The sequence below is a fragment of the Otolemur garnettii genome, unplaced genomic scaffold, assembly GCF_000181295.1.
Source record: "Otolemur garnettii isolate 467f Iridium unplaced genomic scaffold, OtoGar3 scaffold00013, whole genome shotgun sequence".
In the NCBI taxonomy this organism is placed as follows: Eukaryota; Metazoa; Chordata; class Mammalia; order Primates; family Galagidae; genus Otolemur; species Otolemur garnettii.
In genome coordinates, this window is record NW_003852408.1 from 403,538 (window position 1) to 422,709 (window position 19,172).

General features: G+C 44.2%; 1 protein-coding gene across 5 annotated transcripts in view; it reads right to left on the bottom strand.

Annotated features, from left to right (window-relative positions):
- DGKD (diacylglycerol kinase delta) overlaps positions 1-19,172 on the bottom strand; it is a 122,630-nt gene that overhangs the window by 89,331 nt on the left and 14,127 nt on the right. For 4 of the 5 annotated variants that reach the window (XR_002772096.1, XM_023510328.1, XM_003784847.3 and 1 more), the window contains exons 1-2: positions 5,371-5,573; positions 3,560-3,640 (exon numbers count right to left, since the gene is read on the bottom strand). Coding sequence is in view for 4 of the 5 variants with exons in the window: in XM_023510328.1 (XP_023366096.1) it covers positions 3,560-3,640; positions 5,371-5,505 (216 nt within the window). In the remaining variant the exon portion in view is untranslated. Of the gene's footprint in view, positions 1-3,559; positions 3,641-5,370; positions 5,574-19,172 lie in introns of those variants that run through there. The other variant, XM_023510327.1, reaches the window with a different exon arrangement.

Sequence of the window (19,172 nt, forward strand, 5' to 3'; positions counted from 1 at the left end):
TTGGCATATTTGTAGTTATACAAATACAGATATTACCAGTCTCTAATTTTAGAACATTTTGTTACCCCGAAAAGAAATCCCATAGCAATTAGCAGTCAGTCCCTCCTCCTTCCCCCAGAGCCTACGGCGACCAGCACTCTCCTTTCTGAAGCTACACATTCGCCTGTTCTAGACGTTTCACACACACAGCACCGTACACTGCAGCCTCCCGCATCCGGCTCCTTCACTCAGCTCACCCATGGTGTGAGTGTGTGTCAGGACTTCATTTATTTTTCAAAAGCTTTTTAGAAGTTCATTTCTTTTTTTACCTCAAATGGAATTTCATTCTAAGAATTCATATCATAGAAATAATCAGAAAGGAACCAAAGGACTGTGTGCACGTGTGCATCATAATAGTATATATAAAAGGAACACAATGGAACGTTCAAAAATAAAAACTGATTAAATAAACTTACACATTATATAAAATATGAAGCAACATTAATAAAGAAGATTTTGAGGTATGCTGTAATAGGAGTAGTTCATTGTTAAGAAGGTTAAAGACTGTATTTTATTAAAAATATTTGATGAGAATATTAATCAAAATACAGGTTGATCACCCCTAATTCAAAAATCGAAAATCTGTAATATTCCAAACTCTAGAATTTTCTGAATGCTGACCTGATGCCCAAAGCAAATAGTCACTGGAACATATCAGATTTTGTATTTTCAGATTACAGATGCTCAACTGGTAAGTATAATACAAACATTTCAAAATCCAAAAAGATCTTATTTCCAAAACGTGTCTGCTCCCAAGCATTTTGAATAAGGGATACTGAACCTACATATTACTGGGTATCTTTGGGTAACAGAAATATGGATGGTTTTTAATTCCTTATTTATATTTATATACTTTTAAATTTTCTTCAATGACATGAATAATTACAACAATTAACTTACCTACAATACATTTTGGGGGGAGAAAAAACAATTTTTGGAATGTGAAAAGAAAGGCACTCAAAGTTAAATTTAGACTCCCTTGTGTTTTCATAATATACTTTGCATATGCTATGATAAAAAATGAAACTAAGAATAAGCCACATCAGTAAATTAAAAGCAGGAAGTTATGAAAAACAGGGAGCGGGGGCGGGGAGGAACAAATGCATCAAACAATGCAGAAATTTATTTAGAATACAGAAAAGCCAAAGTAATAATCCAAGAACTGGGCTGAGTGAGGATTACGTGCCTGTAATCCCAGCACTCTGGGAGGCCAAAGTGGGAGCATCCCTTGAGCTCAAAGAGTTCGAGACCAGCCTGAGCAAGAGCAAGACCCCATCTCTATGAAAACAGCAAAATTACCCAGGTGTTATAGTGGGCACCTACAGTCCCAGCTACTCAGGCGGCTGAGGCAGGAGGATCACTTGAACCCAAGAGTTTGAGGTTGCCATGAGCTAGGCTTATGCCACGGCACTCTGCCTGGGCAACCGAGTAAGACTCTGTCTCAAAAAAATAAAAAAAAGTAATAATAATCCAAGAACTCGTTCTTTTTAAAAACAAGAAACATGAAAGGCAGAATGACGCAGAAGGGTCACTCGAGCCCAGACGTCGTGAGGTTGCAGTGGGTAATTATGATACCACCTCACTCTAGCCCAGACAACAAAAAACCCCCAAAATGCTAGAGTGTAAGAAATCTGACAAGAAAAACAAGCTAAACAAACAAAATGAGAAATGAAAAGGGACTCTAACCAGAAATATTAAGTTTAAAGTACACAATAGTATGTGTTACCACACTGGAAGGTACAGAATGAGAAAGCAAATTACAGAAAAGGACTCAGAATCTGAACAGTTTAAATGATCAGAAAGCAAGAAAATAAACCTTCCAGGAAAGTTATCAACCAGAGGCTTAGCTCCCTGAAAAGTCTTCCTTACAAATAATTTTTAAAGTCCTCTCAAACTCCAGAGACAACCAACCCCAAAGTCATGTAAAAGGCTGCAGAACACGTAAATTTCCAGAAATGTAATAAATGAATTGTATGAAGCTAGCTTAACTCTGAAGTCAAAACACAGCAAAGATGTGGGACAACAAAGGTACAACTATTATGTATCCATAAAAATTAAAGACAGAAAAAAATAATTTTTTTAAAAACCCACAACAAAGGCTACTTTCTACCCCTAAGAAAGCATATACATTAATGGGAAAATTCTACATACAAAATAAGGCAGTAAAATTCAACATGAACAAGAATGATTTACTATTAGGAAATGTTCAAATAACCAAAACTAAATTGAACGTCTAAATTAATGTTCAAAGCACTCCAGCGAAATTCAACACCTATTCCCATTAAAATCTCTAAAAACCACAAATCAAAGAATAATCCATTTACATGGTAAAAGCATTTGTCTTCAGAGAGTAAGTAAAGAACAAAATTAATGGAGAAAAAGTACAAACACTCCCAAGTAAAAGGAGTAAACAAAGAGCAGTTACATGATACAGAACAACAGGAATTTAAATTAAGGAAGGAAAACCCCATTCATATCAGCAACATCGACATTAAGTCTATAAATGAATAAAATAAAACAAAACCAAATTACCTGAAAATAACTCTCACCCAAAATGTCAGATCCTAAGTAAAAGGAAAATTACTCATCTGGACTGAGTTATAAAAGAGTAATTTCTAAAATTAGGGGGCATACTTTCTAGATGAAATAGCCTAAGACATAAAGAAAAATATTTTTAAAGGTTCTAGTGCTATTAAAGTCATCTCATAGGACAGCGCCTATGGCTCAAGGAGTAGGGCACCGGCCCCATATACGAGGGGTGGCAGGTTCAAGCCCTGCCCCGGCCAAAACTGCAAAACAAAAGTCATCTCATAAAACCAAAATTGCAAAATCAAACAAGAAAATGCTATAACGCTATTAAATAATATGGTAAACAGTAGATTAGCTGACATGTTAGAATGTTCACCATAAACTGTCCAGTGGAAAAAAAACAGGGGTAAACCCAAAGGCTGATCTCCCAGATGTACAGGCAGAGACACAGCTATCATAGAAATGAAGAGAAACAGTTGAGATGGGAAGCTGGCCACCTCTGAGTGGTAAAGTCACATAATTATATGTATTTAAAATGGTTAAAGAAAGTCCTATGTAACTTTTATAAATTTAGGGGGGAAGAGTTTAAATGTAAAATTTAAAAAAAAAAGAAATGAACAAAATATTAATAGTCTACATTTTCAGCTGGCTACATTATGAATTTTTTTAAACTTCCTTAACACATTTTCTGCATTTTGCAGATCTTCTAGAATAATCACAAAAATATATATACACACACAGAACTGTTAACCATAACATATTTTAAAAATTCATTTGGCCCGTCTTCTTCTGTGCTTATGTGTGTCCAATTCTCAGTTATTCTCCAAACATGATGTATTATTTTCTACATCAAATATAAAATTTACCAGGAACCATTCCAGTAAGAAAGAAAATGATGAAAAAGTGTGAACTGTTAGCACGTATTTATTCAAATCAAAAAAGAAAGCCAACCATGGGGAAGAATCAGGAAGGTGTGACTCAGGAATCTTACCGTAAAACTATTGTTGACATTTTTGGTGCTGGATTCAGCCACGCTGGCATCTGTCAGATCCACCTCATCAAATATGATTGACTAAAGAAAGACAACACAAGGACTAAGGCACGCCAGGACAGGCATGTCCCTGAGCACTGGCCAGCACCACCCTCCACTCCCCCAGCCCTCACCAAGCACCCACAGATACCCAAGCACCTTGAAACTGGAACATCTAACCAATAAGCCAAAACAAACTAATCCACCCACCTGCCTCTTTCTGACCAAGAGCGTCAGGCTCACAGGTATAGTGTCAGGATTTTTTTTTAAGCTAAGGGCTTCATTAGTAATTGCATCAGTGGAGGGGAAAAATAATCTACTGCTTGTATTTCTGTATTTATTTTTTGTAACATCAAAACTCTATTATTAATACCAGCATTCACTTTTTTGTTGTTGTTTAGACAGAGTCACTATATCGCCCTCAGTAGTATTGTGGCATCACAGCTCACAGCAACCTCCAACTCTTGGGCTTAAGTGATTCTCTCGCCTCAGCCTCTCAAGTGGCTGGGAGTACAGGCACCCACCACAATGCCCAGCTGTTTTTTGTTGCAGTTGTCATTGTTGTTTAGCTGGCCTGGGCTGGGTTCAAACCTGCCAGCCTCAGTGTACGTGGCTGACACCATAACCTCTGTGCTACGGGAGCCAAGCCCAGCATTCACTTTTAGATGTGAGCTATGTAGTGGGTCCACCTGAGAGTCTGGACTGAGGATTCTCCGTCCTTCCAGCTAGCACACTTAGAGGGAAAGCTCCCTGCTAAAATTAATTATTACAGGGGAAGAAAGAAAAGCCCAAAGAGAAGGGATCTGGCCGTGAAAGAAAACAAGGAAGCAGAGAAAAAGTCATCTAGTCCTGAAGAGACAGGCCCCACAGCACAGCTGGGAACAATGCCTGGGACCTGCCACCACTGCCCTTTTTTCCTAATCCTCCAAAATTCCCCCCAAAATTCCTGTTTGCCTCGCCACTCCCTCTATTCTAAGAAGACTCCATCCAGAATCCTGAAGGAAATACTAAGAAAAGAGGCTCAAATTTTAAGTAACTTCCTCCTCCTCTCCCAACAAAACTAAAATAATAAGGAAGAGTTGTCTTTTTGTTTTTTTAAAGGAGGGAAGTAGTCAGAACTCTTTCTCAATAAGCTACTTTGTTCAATTTCAAATTTAATGCGTTAACTTTCTAGGCATGTATCTGAAAATGTACATGATTCAGATTCCATATTAAAAATTTATTTAAACATGGCAGTAACTTGTAACTTTCACTGGTTCCTCCTCCTCCTACAATACCATCTGCCTGGTGACTCTAGCTTTAAATCTTACCTACAGTAGGACACACACTAGCAGGACAACTATTAGAAAGCCTCGGAATAAAGAATTTCACATTTCTGTTCACACACCAAGAACCTTAATACATTTCAAAACACTTTTAGTCCATAACAAAGAGATTCATAAGCCTGTGATCCTTGAGCCTCCATCTTTTTAAAACAGTGGTTCTCAACCTTCCTAATGCCACGGCCCCTTAATACAACGACCCACAGGTTGAGAACCACTGTTCTAAAAGAAAGCCTGGAATTATTTCTATGACCCTTCATTCCTTTAAAAAAAAAAAAGTAAATGAATAAAAGATTAATTTTTGTAAGAAATAAAACGTATTTTGAGACAAAACTTGACAGCCTAGAACATTACAAATCTAGCTGGAAATCACAGACCTGAGAAAAGCAGCTCTTCTCAAGCACCCCCTGCGGCTCCTGGGCCACTCCAGGGTGCTGGCCCCAGCCTTACCTTCGCAGTTTTGGCATAGTACAGCGTCCGCCCTCGAAGCTTGAAGTATCTCCTTTTTGATCGTTGGAATGAATTGTTCTGTTTGGTCAGCATCCCCTCTTTGATGATGGTCTGAAAGTACAGAAACATACTCATGAACTTGCATTTGCAAGGTACCTGTCCACTCCTCCAGCAGAAACGCACCCTGCTGCTGCCAATGCACACTCAGGTCTCAACAGAGAATCATTTCTCACACTGTGGTCAGACCTTGGCCTATGCGCAGGCCGAGTGAGCTGCCAGGGGGAGGGTGCACCAGTTCTCTCTGGAGGGTGGGTGCCTGTGCGGAGCACGGATGTCAGAGGCTCAGGGTGTGCTCGGACATGCCTAGCACATAAGCAGAAGGGGACACTGAGGCTGGCAGGCCCACAGCACTAACTAGCAGCTGGGAGGACAGCTGGGATGCCAGTGCATTCTCCAACTTTAACATTTGCTATTTGTCAGCTATTCTTGGCCCAGTCTCCATGTTCTCTGGCTTCCTGCCATTTCTCAGGATCCTTCTGCCAAAACTGTCCACGTCAGTTGCTCTGGGGTTCTGGGGTTCAGCGCAGTTCCAGGCCAATGCCCTCTGCAGCCCCTTCTACCACTCACAGGCCAGCACATGTACCTTTCTCATCCGCACGATCTCATGGGTCCAACCCACGACAGGAGATGTGCTCCTCAGAGAATCCAGAAGTGGACATAGTGCATATCCAGTGACCTAAGCTAAGAGCGGAGGCAGCCCAGCAGTCCCCTCCCCTTGTGCCCCACAGGCCAGACTCCTAAGGGGATGGTAAGCCCCTCACCGTTCAGAAATCAAATGCTCAAGGAACTCTTTGGGCATGAGATCCTCCGAACCACTCTGAGCCACTACCATGGGCAAAACAAACTGATAACGCACATGAAAACAAGAGCCTGGCTCTCAGCATCTGCACACTTTCTTACACCCCACCTAATAGAAAAGGCAAAGGCCATTCCACAGGGAATCTCAGCATGGAAATGGAGAGAAAGCTGACTCCTATAACATTCTATTCAAGGATAAGCATGTTGGTTCACAGAAACCTTCGCGTAATTACCTAATCCCATATAGCTTTACACATTTAGTAATGTTTTAAAACAGTACAGGCATGAAGTACTTAGGCATCTGTGGCCACTTAAAACTACCTAAGATAAAACCAGCCAAGAACAAGACACAGAAACCTCATGTCACTCAAACCTACCAGAATGCAAGAGCAGAACACCACACTATCAGGAACCCCCATCAGCGACTTCATGACAGAGGAGGGAGTGAAGCAGAGACAAAGACTGCAGAAAGCCCCCAGCCCCACACCATCGGCAAACACATGGACAGGACAGGACCCAAGCAGGCAGCACGGTGCAGGCCAGCACACCGCACCAGGGGTCTCCTCTCCTTGCCCCTCCACAGTGCGTCCTCACTGTGTCCCTTCCAGGCAAGGTGGGCTAGCTGCACATGCCATAGCCACATGCCCAACAGGATGGACTCTGCTTTTGGCACTGACCTAGTGGTACAAACACCAGCATTTCCCAATTCCAGAGGATCAACACAGGGAAAAATTGCTAAAGAATCTACTTATTCATTCTGTGGCCTATACCTTCACCTCGAACTTTGAAAGAGGGCACCTCTGTCTCTCACTCCTGTAATTAAAGAATGGCAGGAAGAAAGAAGAGAAAGACACAATATCCAGCGACCAAATTTTCTGGTGGGGCTTGTTTGCCAGAAGCAGCCTTTCCCTCCCATCCCTACCCACCCCAGAGGCAGCGGCATCTTCATCCACTGTAGGGATCTTACTAGGGCATTAGGAGCCAGGTTGTGGGAATGGAACAAGGACGATCCAGGCAGCCAGGATATAAACCAGTCTACAATGTGAATGGCCTGGTAACAGGTTTGTTTGTGAACATCAAGTCCAAGTAGGTGATGCTCATTTCAAATACATCTATACACACAATGCCATCCACAAAAGCCTAAGACAAACGCCATGAGAGACCCTTTCTATGTGGACCTCAAAGGACTCTGAGAACACACCTCTCCTCGCCCCCATTTATCTTCTTACCTCTGCAGGGGACGTCATCGCTCTGCCTCTTACTCAATCGTTTAAAAAAAAAAAACAACAAGCCAAAACCCAGAAAAGTTATAAATTATCTTTAAAGAACAGATGCTAGAGTATTTTTTCTTGCATCTCCTGCTACCCATCTCATACATAAAAGAAAAAGCAAAATTAAAACACAACCTACTACACCACATACACACACACACATTTCAGAAGGCGGATGAGAGACTGTGATCTTGGGCTGCCCAAGGAGAGCTGCTGCTCTATTTATAGAACCCGAATGCTCAGAAAAAGACTCTGGTGGGTTTCAGCGGAAAAGGCTGGGGAAGAGATAAAGACCATTACTTCTTTGAAGCTTTCTCAGAAACTGCATTTCTTCTCCTGATTCGCTGTTCAGGGATACTACAGATACGCTGCAGAATATTTTTAAACACTGCGTCAAAAGCAATGAACTAAAAGTGGTCAAGAAAATAAGACTCCTAAATAATCCGCTATGTTTTTGCATTTGGCAGCCTGTGAAAGGCAACCACAGGAAACGCTGCTCAGCTGGCAAGGCCCCTCCTTACCCACAGAGCAGAACCAGGACCGAGATCCAGATGCAGCACGGCTTGCCAGGGGCATGCAGGGCTCCCAGGCACGCTGCAGGTTCTGTGCACGACACAGGGCCAGCAGTCAGACACGCCATCTAGGCGACCCTCATCAAGATCAGAGACAAATCTGCAACACACATGGGCACTGAGAAAATGCCGAGCAGCCAAAGAGCAGCAAGTGGAAACGCTAATGCTCGCCTGCCAACACACACAGGCAGGAAACAAGTCCCGATGCTGGACTCCATGAGGAAGCCCAGCAATAAGCAGCAGGCCTGAGCCTAACTGTGGCCCCAAGTGCCATGGCCACCCAATGACAGGCCTGACACGAGCCTGGCCCACAGGCCCAAGACTGCTACTCCCACTTGCTATGGAGAAGCACAAGTCCACAGTGATCTCTGCTTAAGAGTAAGACAGCTTGGCCAGGTGCAGTGGCTCACACCTATAATCCTAGCACTCTGGGAGGCTGAGGTGGGTGGACTGCCTGAGCTCATGAGTTCAAGACCAGCCTGAGCAAGAGCAAGACCCCCATCTCTAAAAACAGCCGGGCATTGTGACAGGCACCTATAATCCCAGCTACTCAGGAGGCTGAGGCAAGAGAATCACTTAAGCCCAGGAGTTTGAGGTTGCTGTCAGCTGTGACACCATGGCACTCTACCAAGGGAGACAAAGTAAGACTTCTTCCCCCCCACTAAAAAAAGAATAAGACAGTTCTAGAAATGTCCCCTGAAAAATGGCTCCGAACCAGGGGGCAGAGAAAGTCCAGAACAGGATCCCTTGAGCCCAGGTCATACACCCCCCCACCCAGCATTCTCTGCCTGAAAGAGCCCAGTCACAGGGTGAGGCTGCCCACTCTTCCCTTCCTCAAATGCGCAGCCACATTGCAAGGTGCCAGGCACTATGCTGGGCTCTGACAGCTCTAAAGACAGGAGCTCAGATAAGAGGAAGGTGGACAGGCACCCAAGGGCGTGCTCTGGGACACAGTGCACAGGGGACTGAGCAATGCCCTGAGAGGGAGGCTGCCCGTGACAGGTCTTTAGAAGACAGAGCAGGCAGAAGTGGCGAGGGTCCCACAGAGGCCCACAAGCTGCCCCTCAGGCCGGAGACAGACCCCTGTTGGGGCAGGAAAGGGGGAGTAGATGCCCAGATGACTATCTGGACTTCATCATGTAGGTCATGGGGTACCCAAATCAGGGAGTGATGGCTTAGAAACACACTTTAGAAAGATAACTCTTGCCAGAGGAAAGGGGACAGGGGTGAAACTTTAGAGGCAGGCAAAACACTCCAGAAACTGGTGTTAACTTGTCTCATAAGGCAAGAGTATGAGGGGAGAGATATAGACACAGGTTTGAGAGATCTTTGGGACAAAGATGGGGCAACTGATCAGGGGGTCAAAGACGAGGAGGCAGGACAGAAACTCTGGGGTGGGGGAGTGCAGAACCTGCAGGCCTCGGACATCAGGGCATTTGGTGGGAGCTCACACCCCGGCCCTGTGGGTCTGTGATGTGAGAGAAAGTATATGCAGATGCCTCACTGAGGTCCCCTCAAGAAGGGAGGAGACGCAAAGAGGCCTAGGGACACGGGGACCCAGAGACACCCATTTTAGGGACAGAAAGGAGCAGAGGAGGCCAGGAAGAAGAAGATAAAGAGCAGCAGAAACCCAGGTGAAATGAGAGGGTTCTGAAAGGCCCATGGCAGTGATGTGGAACACAGCAACACGGTCACAAATGAGACATGGGAAGAGGCCAGAGAAGGTGGCCACAGGGGGTCCCTGAGGGCCCTCCCAAGAGAAGAGGTGGTGGCCTGACAAAGGCCAAAGTCAGAGCAAATCACACTGAGTATCACATGAACAGGAGGAAGCAACAGATAGAGGGTTTATCTAAAAAGGTATCTAACTTCTACTTAGATAACGACTTAGTTAACTTTATCTAAAAAGTTTCTTAACTTTTTATAAACATAGAATCATACTGTACATACCAGACTTTAACTTGCTATTTTTTGCCACAATATATTGTCAACATACATCCACTGTAAACGTGTTCTGTCAGCTCCAGTGTATTTCACTGCACTAATGTGCCATGTCTGCATCACTCGACTGCTTCCCCCTCCTCTGTACTATCAACATCCCAGGGAACGTTCTGCAACTAACCATCTGCATTTGTTCTCAACTATTCCTCAGAGCTAGAAGTGGAACATGGAGATCAAAGATAGCCCAGAGCAGACCTGGGAGATTTGGAAGCTCAACCTGTTGACAGAGGTGGTACTGGGGGACCAGACCAGGGCAGAAGGGGCCACAACTGGGGAACCAAGAGGAGAAAACGACTGGCTCCCTCCCTACACCACATACACACACACACAAGCTCCAGTGCGATTCCAGATGTGATAAGAAGAGGCAAAACTTTAACACTTTCAGCAAACAATACACGAGAATCTTTTATGGCTTTGGAATTGGGAAAAGTTTCTTAAATATGATTAGAAAAAACTACTAAACATAAGATATGACTGCTAAACTCAACTATATTACAACTGAGAACTTCTGCTCATCACAGATAACTTGAACAGAAAAGAAAAAAAAAGCCTGAGAGAAATATGTGCACTACTACAGACAGCCAGAGTAACCAGAATATACAAGAGCCCCTGGGAACAGTAAAAAAGGGGGAAAAGCCACCAGAGATAAAGTTGGCAGAAGGCATAGACTGCCATTCACCAGGAGAGTGAGTCAAATGGCAACCATACTCGAAAGGACGCGTAACCTCGGGGACACCACAGGAGAGAGCCCACTGGTGACAGCCTGGTGCTCGGGCTGGGTGCACGTGTGCAAACATGCAGTTCATGACTGTGCTTCACAACTTACACCAATATTGCATGCATTATTTTATATGAGAAATGGTAAAAAGACAAGTAAAGTTAATCAGTAAAATACAGACGTAGACTCTCAGGCTATTAGTGTCCTGTGCATCTATGTGTAAGAATTTCCACATTTACTGGCAAAAGAAAGCAACGAAAAACAACCGCCAAGTAGCCAACTAATGAAAAGACTCAAGGAAGCCAACCCAGGAATCCACCTCCCGAGACTGAGAGCAGAGAGCCACCAGCCTGCCCCGGGGAGCAGGCAGGATAGGGGCTGTGGACAGACAGCCGGGAAAGGGGAGGAGAGATAAAAATAAGAGGAGGAGTTGAGGGCAGCGCCTGTGGCTCAGTGGGTGCGGCGCCAGCCCCATATACCAAGGCAGCGTGTTCGAACCCAGCCCCGGCCAGACTGCAACCAAAAAATAGCCAGACGTTGTGGCAGGCGCCTTTAGTCACAGCTAGTCGGGAGGCTGAGGCAAGAGAATCACCTAAGCCAAAGAGCTGGAAGTTGCCGTGAGCTATGACACTATGGCACTCTACCAAGGGCAACAAAGTAAGACTCTTGTCTCTTTAAAAAAAAAAAAGAGGAGTGGAAATGAGTCAAATGCTCACTTCAGCCATCTATCATGTCCTTAAACCTTTTTAGTCTTCCAACAAAAAAATTTACTTAAAGCTGTCTTAGACAACACCATCTAAATTCACAAAGTCAAAAAAAGCAGGAAGATTATCATAAGAAATTAATACACAAAAAGACTATTAAAATGTTTCACTGGAAAAAGCTAGTAAAAGTTATTACTATCAACATATTGCTAAAGTTCTGTAAGCATTTTAATACGTATTTGCTTTTTGAATAGAACACTTGTCATCTATGAGAGATACTAATACTCCAAATAACAAATGAGAACTGGTCAATAGAGAGACTGAGAAATGTTTCCACGGTTAAATAGCTAATAACAGATCACAAAAGGAATCTCTGGCCTCCTTACTCCTAGCTGGAAGCATCTTCTCCACAGTTTATGAATATCATAATTCATAAACAGAAAATAATTTATTCACAAAACGTTAAGGCATGTATATAATACATTCAAAGTCATGCAGGTTATTAAATGCTTACCTAATATACACCTTATCTACTCACATATGAGCCATTTTTACCTTTTAATCCTCATGCCAAGTGTGGAAGAAGGTTGTAATGTGCCCATCGTACAGATTAGAAACCTGAGGGCCAGAAGAATTAAAAAACTCACTCAAGGCCACACAGCTAGTAAATGGCAGACCTAGGATTCAAACTCAGGACCTAGACAGCCAGGCCAATAATACTTGCTGGCAAAATGAAACTTCAGCATAAAAGTCCACTGATAACCAATTTAAATCAATTAGGCAGAGGTAAATTCCTTCATCTATTCAAAACACAACCCCAAATCCATCCTGACTCAGAACTACCTCCAAATTACCACCCCGCACCCGCCCCCTGATCTTATCACTGCTGTCAGAATGCGCAAGTGTGCCTCCCTAGGGCCACAAAGCAGTGCTTTCCAGTAGCACACCAAGGACCAGCAGGAGGGCAGGCAAGCTGAGGTGCCCTGTCAGTGCTACAGAGCCAGGGCCCACATCCCATGCTGGCACGCCAGTGGAACAAAACCCAACAGAGTTTTCTAAAGACCCCAAACACCAACTCACGGGTAAAGAACAACTGAAAACGCCCAATTTCCCCTTTACACCAACCCTGGTTTTCCTCCTCCAATGTACTGCCTCCAAGATTCAAAGTGGCCATGTCCCAAACTCCAGGTCATTAAAGGTTCCACAGAGAGGAGGGGAACCTTGTCCCCACTAAAGTGAGGAAGGACCAAATCAGAAAGACCACAGAGTGACCCCAAAGTAAAATGCCCAAATCCTAAGGTGACCAGAATTTTAACATTGGTAAAGCAGGACACTATTGGCTGAGCTGACTGTCCTTGCCTAGAAGCGAGGGAGGGAGCCAGTATCCTTCTGATACTGGATTCCACCTGGGTGACCTTGCCCAGGAGGGGAGTAGGGAGTTTACATTAGCCTTTTCATTTCCAAATGAAGTTACATTAACCTCTTCATTTCCAAATGGAGTTACATTAACCTTTTCAGCAGCTGAAAACTGTATATTCCCTTCCCATTCTCCCACTCTTCCCTAGCTGGTCGGCATTCTTTCCAAAAATCGGGACTTTTTTAAAACTCCGTGGGACAAATTGTTAAAAAGCAGGACATCTGGTCACCTTACCAAATCCCCACCAAAGCTGCCCCTGGATCTGCCCTCCATCTGAAGTCCACACACGCTTTCCCTCAAAGCAGGGGCACCTCTCTAACCTCAGTGTGGCAGACCCTGTCAACATCCCTCACACTGACTCTCTCCCCTGTTGGGTAAGAGGACCGCAATTCTGAATAGAGTGGTGGTGCCCAGGTGGCCTTTAATCACAGTGCTGATCCCCACTTTCTCCGTCCAGGTCAAAGAGACCCAAAGAGAAGTCTTATTGGCAGCAGGGAAGTGGGCAAGTTGCTGTGTTGCTATATGGGAACAGGTGTGGCCTCTACTCTCCCTTTTCTCCTTTTTTGCTTTGAACAAATGCAAAACCATGCAAGATCTAGTGCTGCAGCAGCTATAGTGTGGCCATGAGATAGCAAATGCCGTCCCAGTAACAGCAACAAGCAACCAAGCGTATTCCTATAGGTAATGACAGGCTGGCGGCTCTGTCAGGCATCTACTCTAATAGTACCGAATGCTGCTGTCCCAGGGGTCCCAGTCTCCACACTGGAAATGCACCTGTCTTCAATGACCCCTTACTCTAACTCACTCCTATCTCACTACCATCAAAGCTGAAAGAAGCCTGAGAGGCGCTCCCTGCTCCTCTACTTCCCGTTGCTAACTGGCTGCCCACTATCACTGATCTGACCTGTTAAACACCTCCGGAGTCTGCCCCTCCGCTTCACCCCTCTGTGATCACCTTAGTTCACATCCTGCCTCAGGCTTACATTGTCCTGTCTCTGTGCCTCACTGTCTCTCAAAGTGTGACCCAGACACCCACATCAGAACCCTTGGAATACTTGTTAAAAATGCTAATTCCTGAAAAAATAAAAATAAAGACAAGTGACTAAATAAAAAGGTTGCTGCTCCAATACCAACCCCCTAAAGCCTGCGAATATGAATTTCTGCCAAGAGCCCAGGTAGTTCCTACACACACAGAGGGTATCCTCAGCCCATCCTGGCTCCAACCTGTGCCCACAGTTCTCTCAGCTTCGCCGGCAGCTACGATTACCTGGCAAGCTTTGAGAAGCACTGACCAGTCCCCACCCTATCAGTGAAATCAGAATCAGTAGGGAAGGCCCACGGGTTCCCCGTGTTTAAAGTTCCCCAAGGGACTAGAAAAAGCATCAGATCTGAAGGCTGGGGCCCTCATAAACCTCCCCTTGCTGTGTCTTCTGTTAAGGCTTTACACGGCCCACAGGACTCTTCTCACCCCGCCCAGGGCTTTTTCATCTCTGCTCACAATGGTCTGACCCAAACATGACTGACTCCTTCACATCACGGTACTTTTGAATATATTCGTTTCTCTGCTGGAAAGTCCTGGCTCCTCTTCCACTGGTCAAGACCAAGTCAAACGCCACCCACCACTCTGGAAAACCTTTCCAGACTCCCCGGGCAGAACCAGTCGTCATCTGCTTTGTACGTATGGGAACTCCATCATAAGGCTGTCTTCCTCACCAGACCAAAAGTATCCAGGCAATGGGAGTATTCAGGTGGTAACATTTACCATAATTTCCCCAATACCTTGGGAAGTTTTACAAAATGCCATAAAGGAGTAATACCCCTAATCTATAAAGGACTTCTAAAAATTGAGAACAGACTAACAGTATGGTACCAAAAAAAGGGGGAGGTGAAATAGCTGAACAAACATTTCTCAGAAAAAGAAATACAAATGATCCCTACACACATGAAAAGATATGCAAGCTAGCTGATAAGAGAAAAACAAAACTAAATAGAATGCTATTCTCACCATCAAACTGACAAAAATCCCAAAGAGGCGACAGAGTGTGTTGGCAAGGCTGCGGGGAGACGGACACTCAACCACACTGGCAGGACAGCAGAATGGGAGGGTCTGAGGGCAGGCATTTGGCAAAATCCAGCAAGTTTATTCATGAGCTCATCCATGATCCAGCAAGCCCACTCCTAGGAAGGGATCCCAAGCCCCGGAAAAACATAAAACAAGGTTCATGCAAGGCTATTTGCTACAATCATTATAGCAAAAGAATAAAATAACCCAAGTCCACCATCAGCCAAGTGGTTGAATAAACTATGATGCCTTCAAAAACTGGAGTACGGGTGCAACCATACAAGGAAGGAGGACGACAGCTTTATAAAAACAGGGAACAGTCTCCAGGTTACAGTAAGTTAAAAAAAAAAAGGTGTGGAGTATGCATAGAGCACACTATCTTTATGTAAAAAGGAGGACATTACTGTGTGTGCACATGCACAGAGAGTATATAATTTTAAATCTTCAAAAAGAAACGATGAAAGGATAAGCCAAAATAATCACAACAATAGTTAAATGTTCACCTCTTGGGAAAGAGAGGAACAGGGAAGATGAGACAGAGAAGGAAGCCAGGCCTCTGGGAACACAGAATGTTTAAAGGAGCTCCCAGGAGAGGGGAGGAGTGGAGTCCTCTGCACCAGCACTTGGGAGCCCTCAGAGCTCAGACCCAAGTCTAAGCACTTTTCATAGATCATCCCATTTGATTCATCACAACCACCCTAAGGGAGGCACAGTAAATGTTCCCATTTCACAGAATCACAGAAATACGTGCAAGAAGACAGAATTAGTATGGTATCTGTGGAATGCCCACTGTGTGCCAGGAGCTTATTTAAAATCATATTTAAAAACCGCCCTGTGCCTAGTTATTGCCTTGTTTTACTTATGAAGAAACTGAGGTCCAGAGAGAATATGAACAGCAACAGAGAAGGGACAGGTGTGAGCTTCAAACCAGGGCTGTCTGATTTCAGCTGTCTCTATGCTTCAAAGCAAATAAAAAACAACTGTTTGGGGAAGATTTACTTTTCATTATTTTTGTGTTTACAAGTTTGGACTAAACTATGGCTATAACTAAAAATTCTACCTTTTCTGAGGGTGAATTACACACAGACCCACCTCCACTACACACCAAGCCCACCAGCCTTCACCACCACCAGCGTGAGCAACACCCCAAGTATACACACACTACGTGCAGGTCAGTTAAGGTAGGAAAAACTCGACTTCTATGAAGCCTATGGGATAAAACCCATCTCCCTATCAAGCTATGGAATGAAATTACTCTATGTTTCAATAAATATTTATTGAACACTTAAGTGACAAGCACTGTTGGGAATGTGATGATGAAAGGGATGCAGACCAACCCTTGACCTTTAAGGAAAGGCAGGCACTCCAGTAGAGGAATACTTTGCATGGCAAGAAGTATCAGAAGAATCTGCTTCAAAATGCTCCAGGAAGGGGGGCACGGAAGGGTGGAGACAGATGAAACAAGAAAGACACAGCGCTGTGTTTAACTCAACTACTGTCTCTACTTCAGTGTCTGTCTGAAATTTCCATAAATTGTTTTACTACATCATGGGCAGGAGTGTGGACAGGGGGCCCTCCGCTCACTCAATTTCAAGTCAGTGAAACCCAGCAGAGGCCTGAAGCAGTCTCCCCAGTTTCGTGACCTGCCCATCACGCCTCAGGAGCCCCCACAGGGAGGGAAAACGAGGCAGCAGTACCACAGCATGACCCCAATTCCTCCTCCCAAGGGCACACACTTTTACTCCCAGCTGCTCCCTCCCAGGCTTTCTGACATTAGGTGGAAAAGAAGTCCTGTGTTAAACAGCCTGACTCCGCCAACTTGTCTGTCACAGACAGGTTACTTTTTATTTCCTTGAGAACACCCAGAACCCAGCCACTGTTACCTCCTACTATTCATATTAAGATAATATCCTGGGTGGCGCCCATGGCTCAAAAGAGTAGGGCGCCAGCCCCATATGCCAGAGGTGGCAGGTTCAAATCCAGCCCTGGCCAGAAACTGAAAAAAAAAAAAAAAATCTTTCCGGTCTGTTTTCAAGTGTGTAAACAAAACAAAAAAGTCTGGTTATATAATGTACAAATTATTTAACAAATCACTTTTCCAAACAATAGACTGTGACTAGATGAGCTTTTACTGTGTTATTTCTCTCCACATTACTTCTAGTTTTTTTTATTCAAATGCTTAAGGATGGTGCTATAATTATGAACACAGGTAAGAAACTGACAATACTGCATGCATCAGTTTCAATGTCAAGCTAAAACATATCCTATTTATCAAGACCTTGAGCTCTCCACTTAGTTTGGATTTATTTCGTGGTGCCTGTGGCTCAGTGGGTAGGACGCTGGCCCCATGTACCAAGGGTGGCGGGTTCGAACCCGGCCTTGACCAAACTGCAACAAAAAATAGCTGGGCATTGTGGCAGGTGCCTGTAGTCCCAGATACTCGGGAGGCTGAGGCAAGAGAATCACCTAAGCCCAAGAGCTGGAGGTTGCTGTGAGGTGTGACACCACAGCACTCTACCGAGGGCAACAGCTTGAGACTCTGTCTCAAAAAAAAAAAAAGAGTTAAAAGTTTAAACAAAGGAGAACGTAACTAAGTTGTTCCATATAATGTATGCACTTATGAGGATATTATGAAATTTAAATCCTATGTTTTTACAAATCATGCCCTGTGGTAAACTTGACTCCTTATACCCAGCCTGTTTTGACCCAACAGTTATGTTTCGGCTGTATTTTAGAACATTCCAGACAAGAGGTTCCATCTCCTACTACCTAAGAGTACTTAATCATCCAGAATCACATGACGCCAAGACGTATCACTCTCATAATAAGGAATCGTCCATTAGGGAGAACATGTTATGTGTTTGTTTGTTTTCTTTAGTATAAAGTAATACATGCCCAGTTTAGAAAACACAGGAAAGGAAAGTAAAAATAAAAAGAATACAAATCTCCCCACCCAACATAATCCCCAACATCATTTGGGAAACGCTCCCCACCTTATTTCCTATGCAGTGTTTGAGGCGCAGCTGAAATGCACTCTGGAAACCCAGTTTGCCTCTTTATTTCACCACCTTCACAAAGTGCTGCCCTGTTACTGCCTTCCCCAATTACCCGGCTGGCAGGCTGCTTCAGACATGGAGGTCGGCAGCTCCACCATGTTCCAGCTGTGTCACCTGGCGCGGTCTCCCCACAGCTGTGAAGGTAAGTGAGAAGGCAGGACGCAGGGCACAGAGCATAGCACAGCACAAGCACTCGACACCTGTCAGCAGGAGCCACCACCCTCAAGACTGAGTCATTACACTGGAGCACGTGAGCAGTTTTTTCCCTAACTTGGACTAGGACAGTGAAACCGTTTACAACTTTTATATTTGATAGTGCAATCAATGGGTTGTCTGTGATGCTTTTTCCCATATTTAAGATGATTTCCTCAGGATAGGGTTGCATGGTAGAATTCTGAATCAAGAGCGTGCAATCTCGTGGAGTTATACAGACACTCAGCAAATCCCTTTCTCAAATGGTTAGACCCATTTGTGCTGCCAGAGGGATAGGAAACTGCATTAACTACGGTTCCTACATGTATCAGCAGCAAAATTCCAGCTCACACAAAATACCAGGTTAGATATAAAAATACATTTAGACAATTTTAACTAACAGACAATAAAAGTACACTTTACACAATTATACTCACTGCCTCACAGTGCTGGCAAAGCTGGGTTTAGCATGTGCCCTCTTAATCGTACATGAAAACCTTCAGCCACTACAGAGAGAGAAAAAGACAGAGGACAACTCCCCAGCCTTCCTTTCTGTCCAACTCCTGAGTCCTAGTCTATTTTTACCAGAGAGTTCAAATACAGAGACTGCAAAGTGAACGGGGACTCAATTTTTGATTACTGTTATTTCAAACTTTACCAACTATGAAAAGAACTGAATCAAGTCCATACTCTCAAACATGAAAGAAATGTACAGTCCTGTGGCAGTGAAAATCCTGAAATGCAGACACTTCCAAACCCTTTAAATGTGTAATAAGTCTCACAGCCATCCCCAGGGATGATTCCATTAAGAAACAATTTATATCAACCGGCTAAGGCGCCAGCCACGTACACCTAAGGTGACGGGTTCGAATCCCCAGCCTGGACCCGCCAAACAACAATGACGGCTGCAACCAAAAAATAGCCGGGCGTTGTGACGGGGACCTGTGGTCCCAG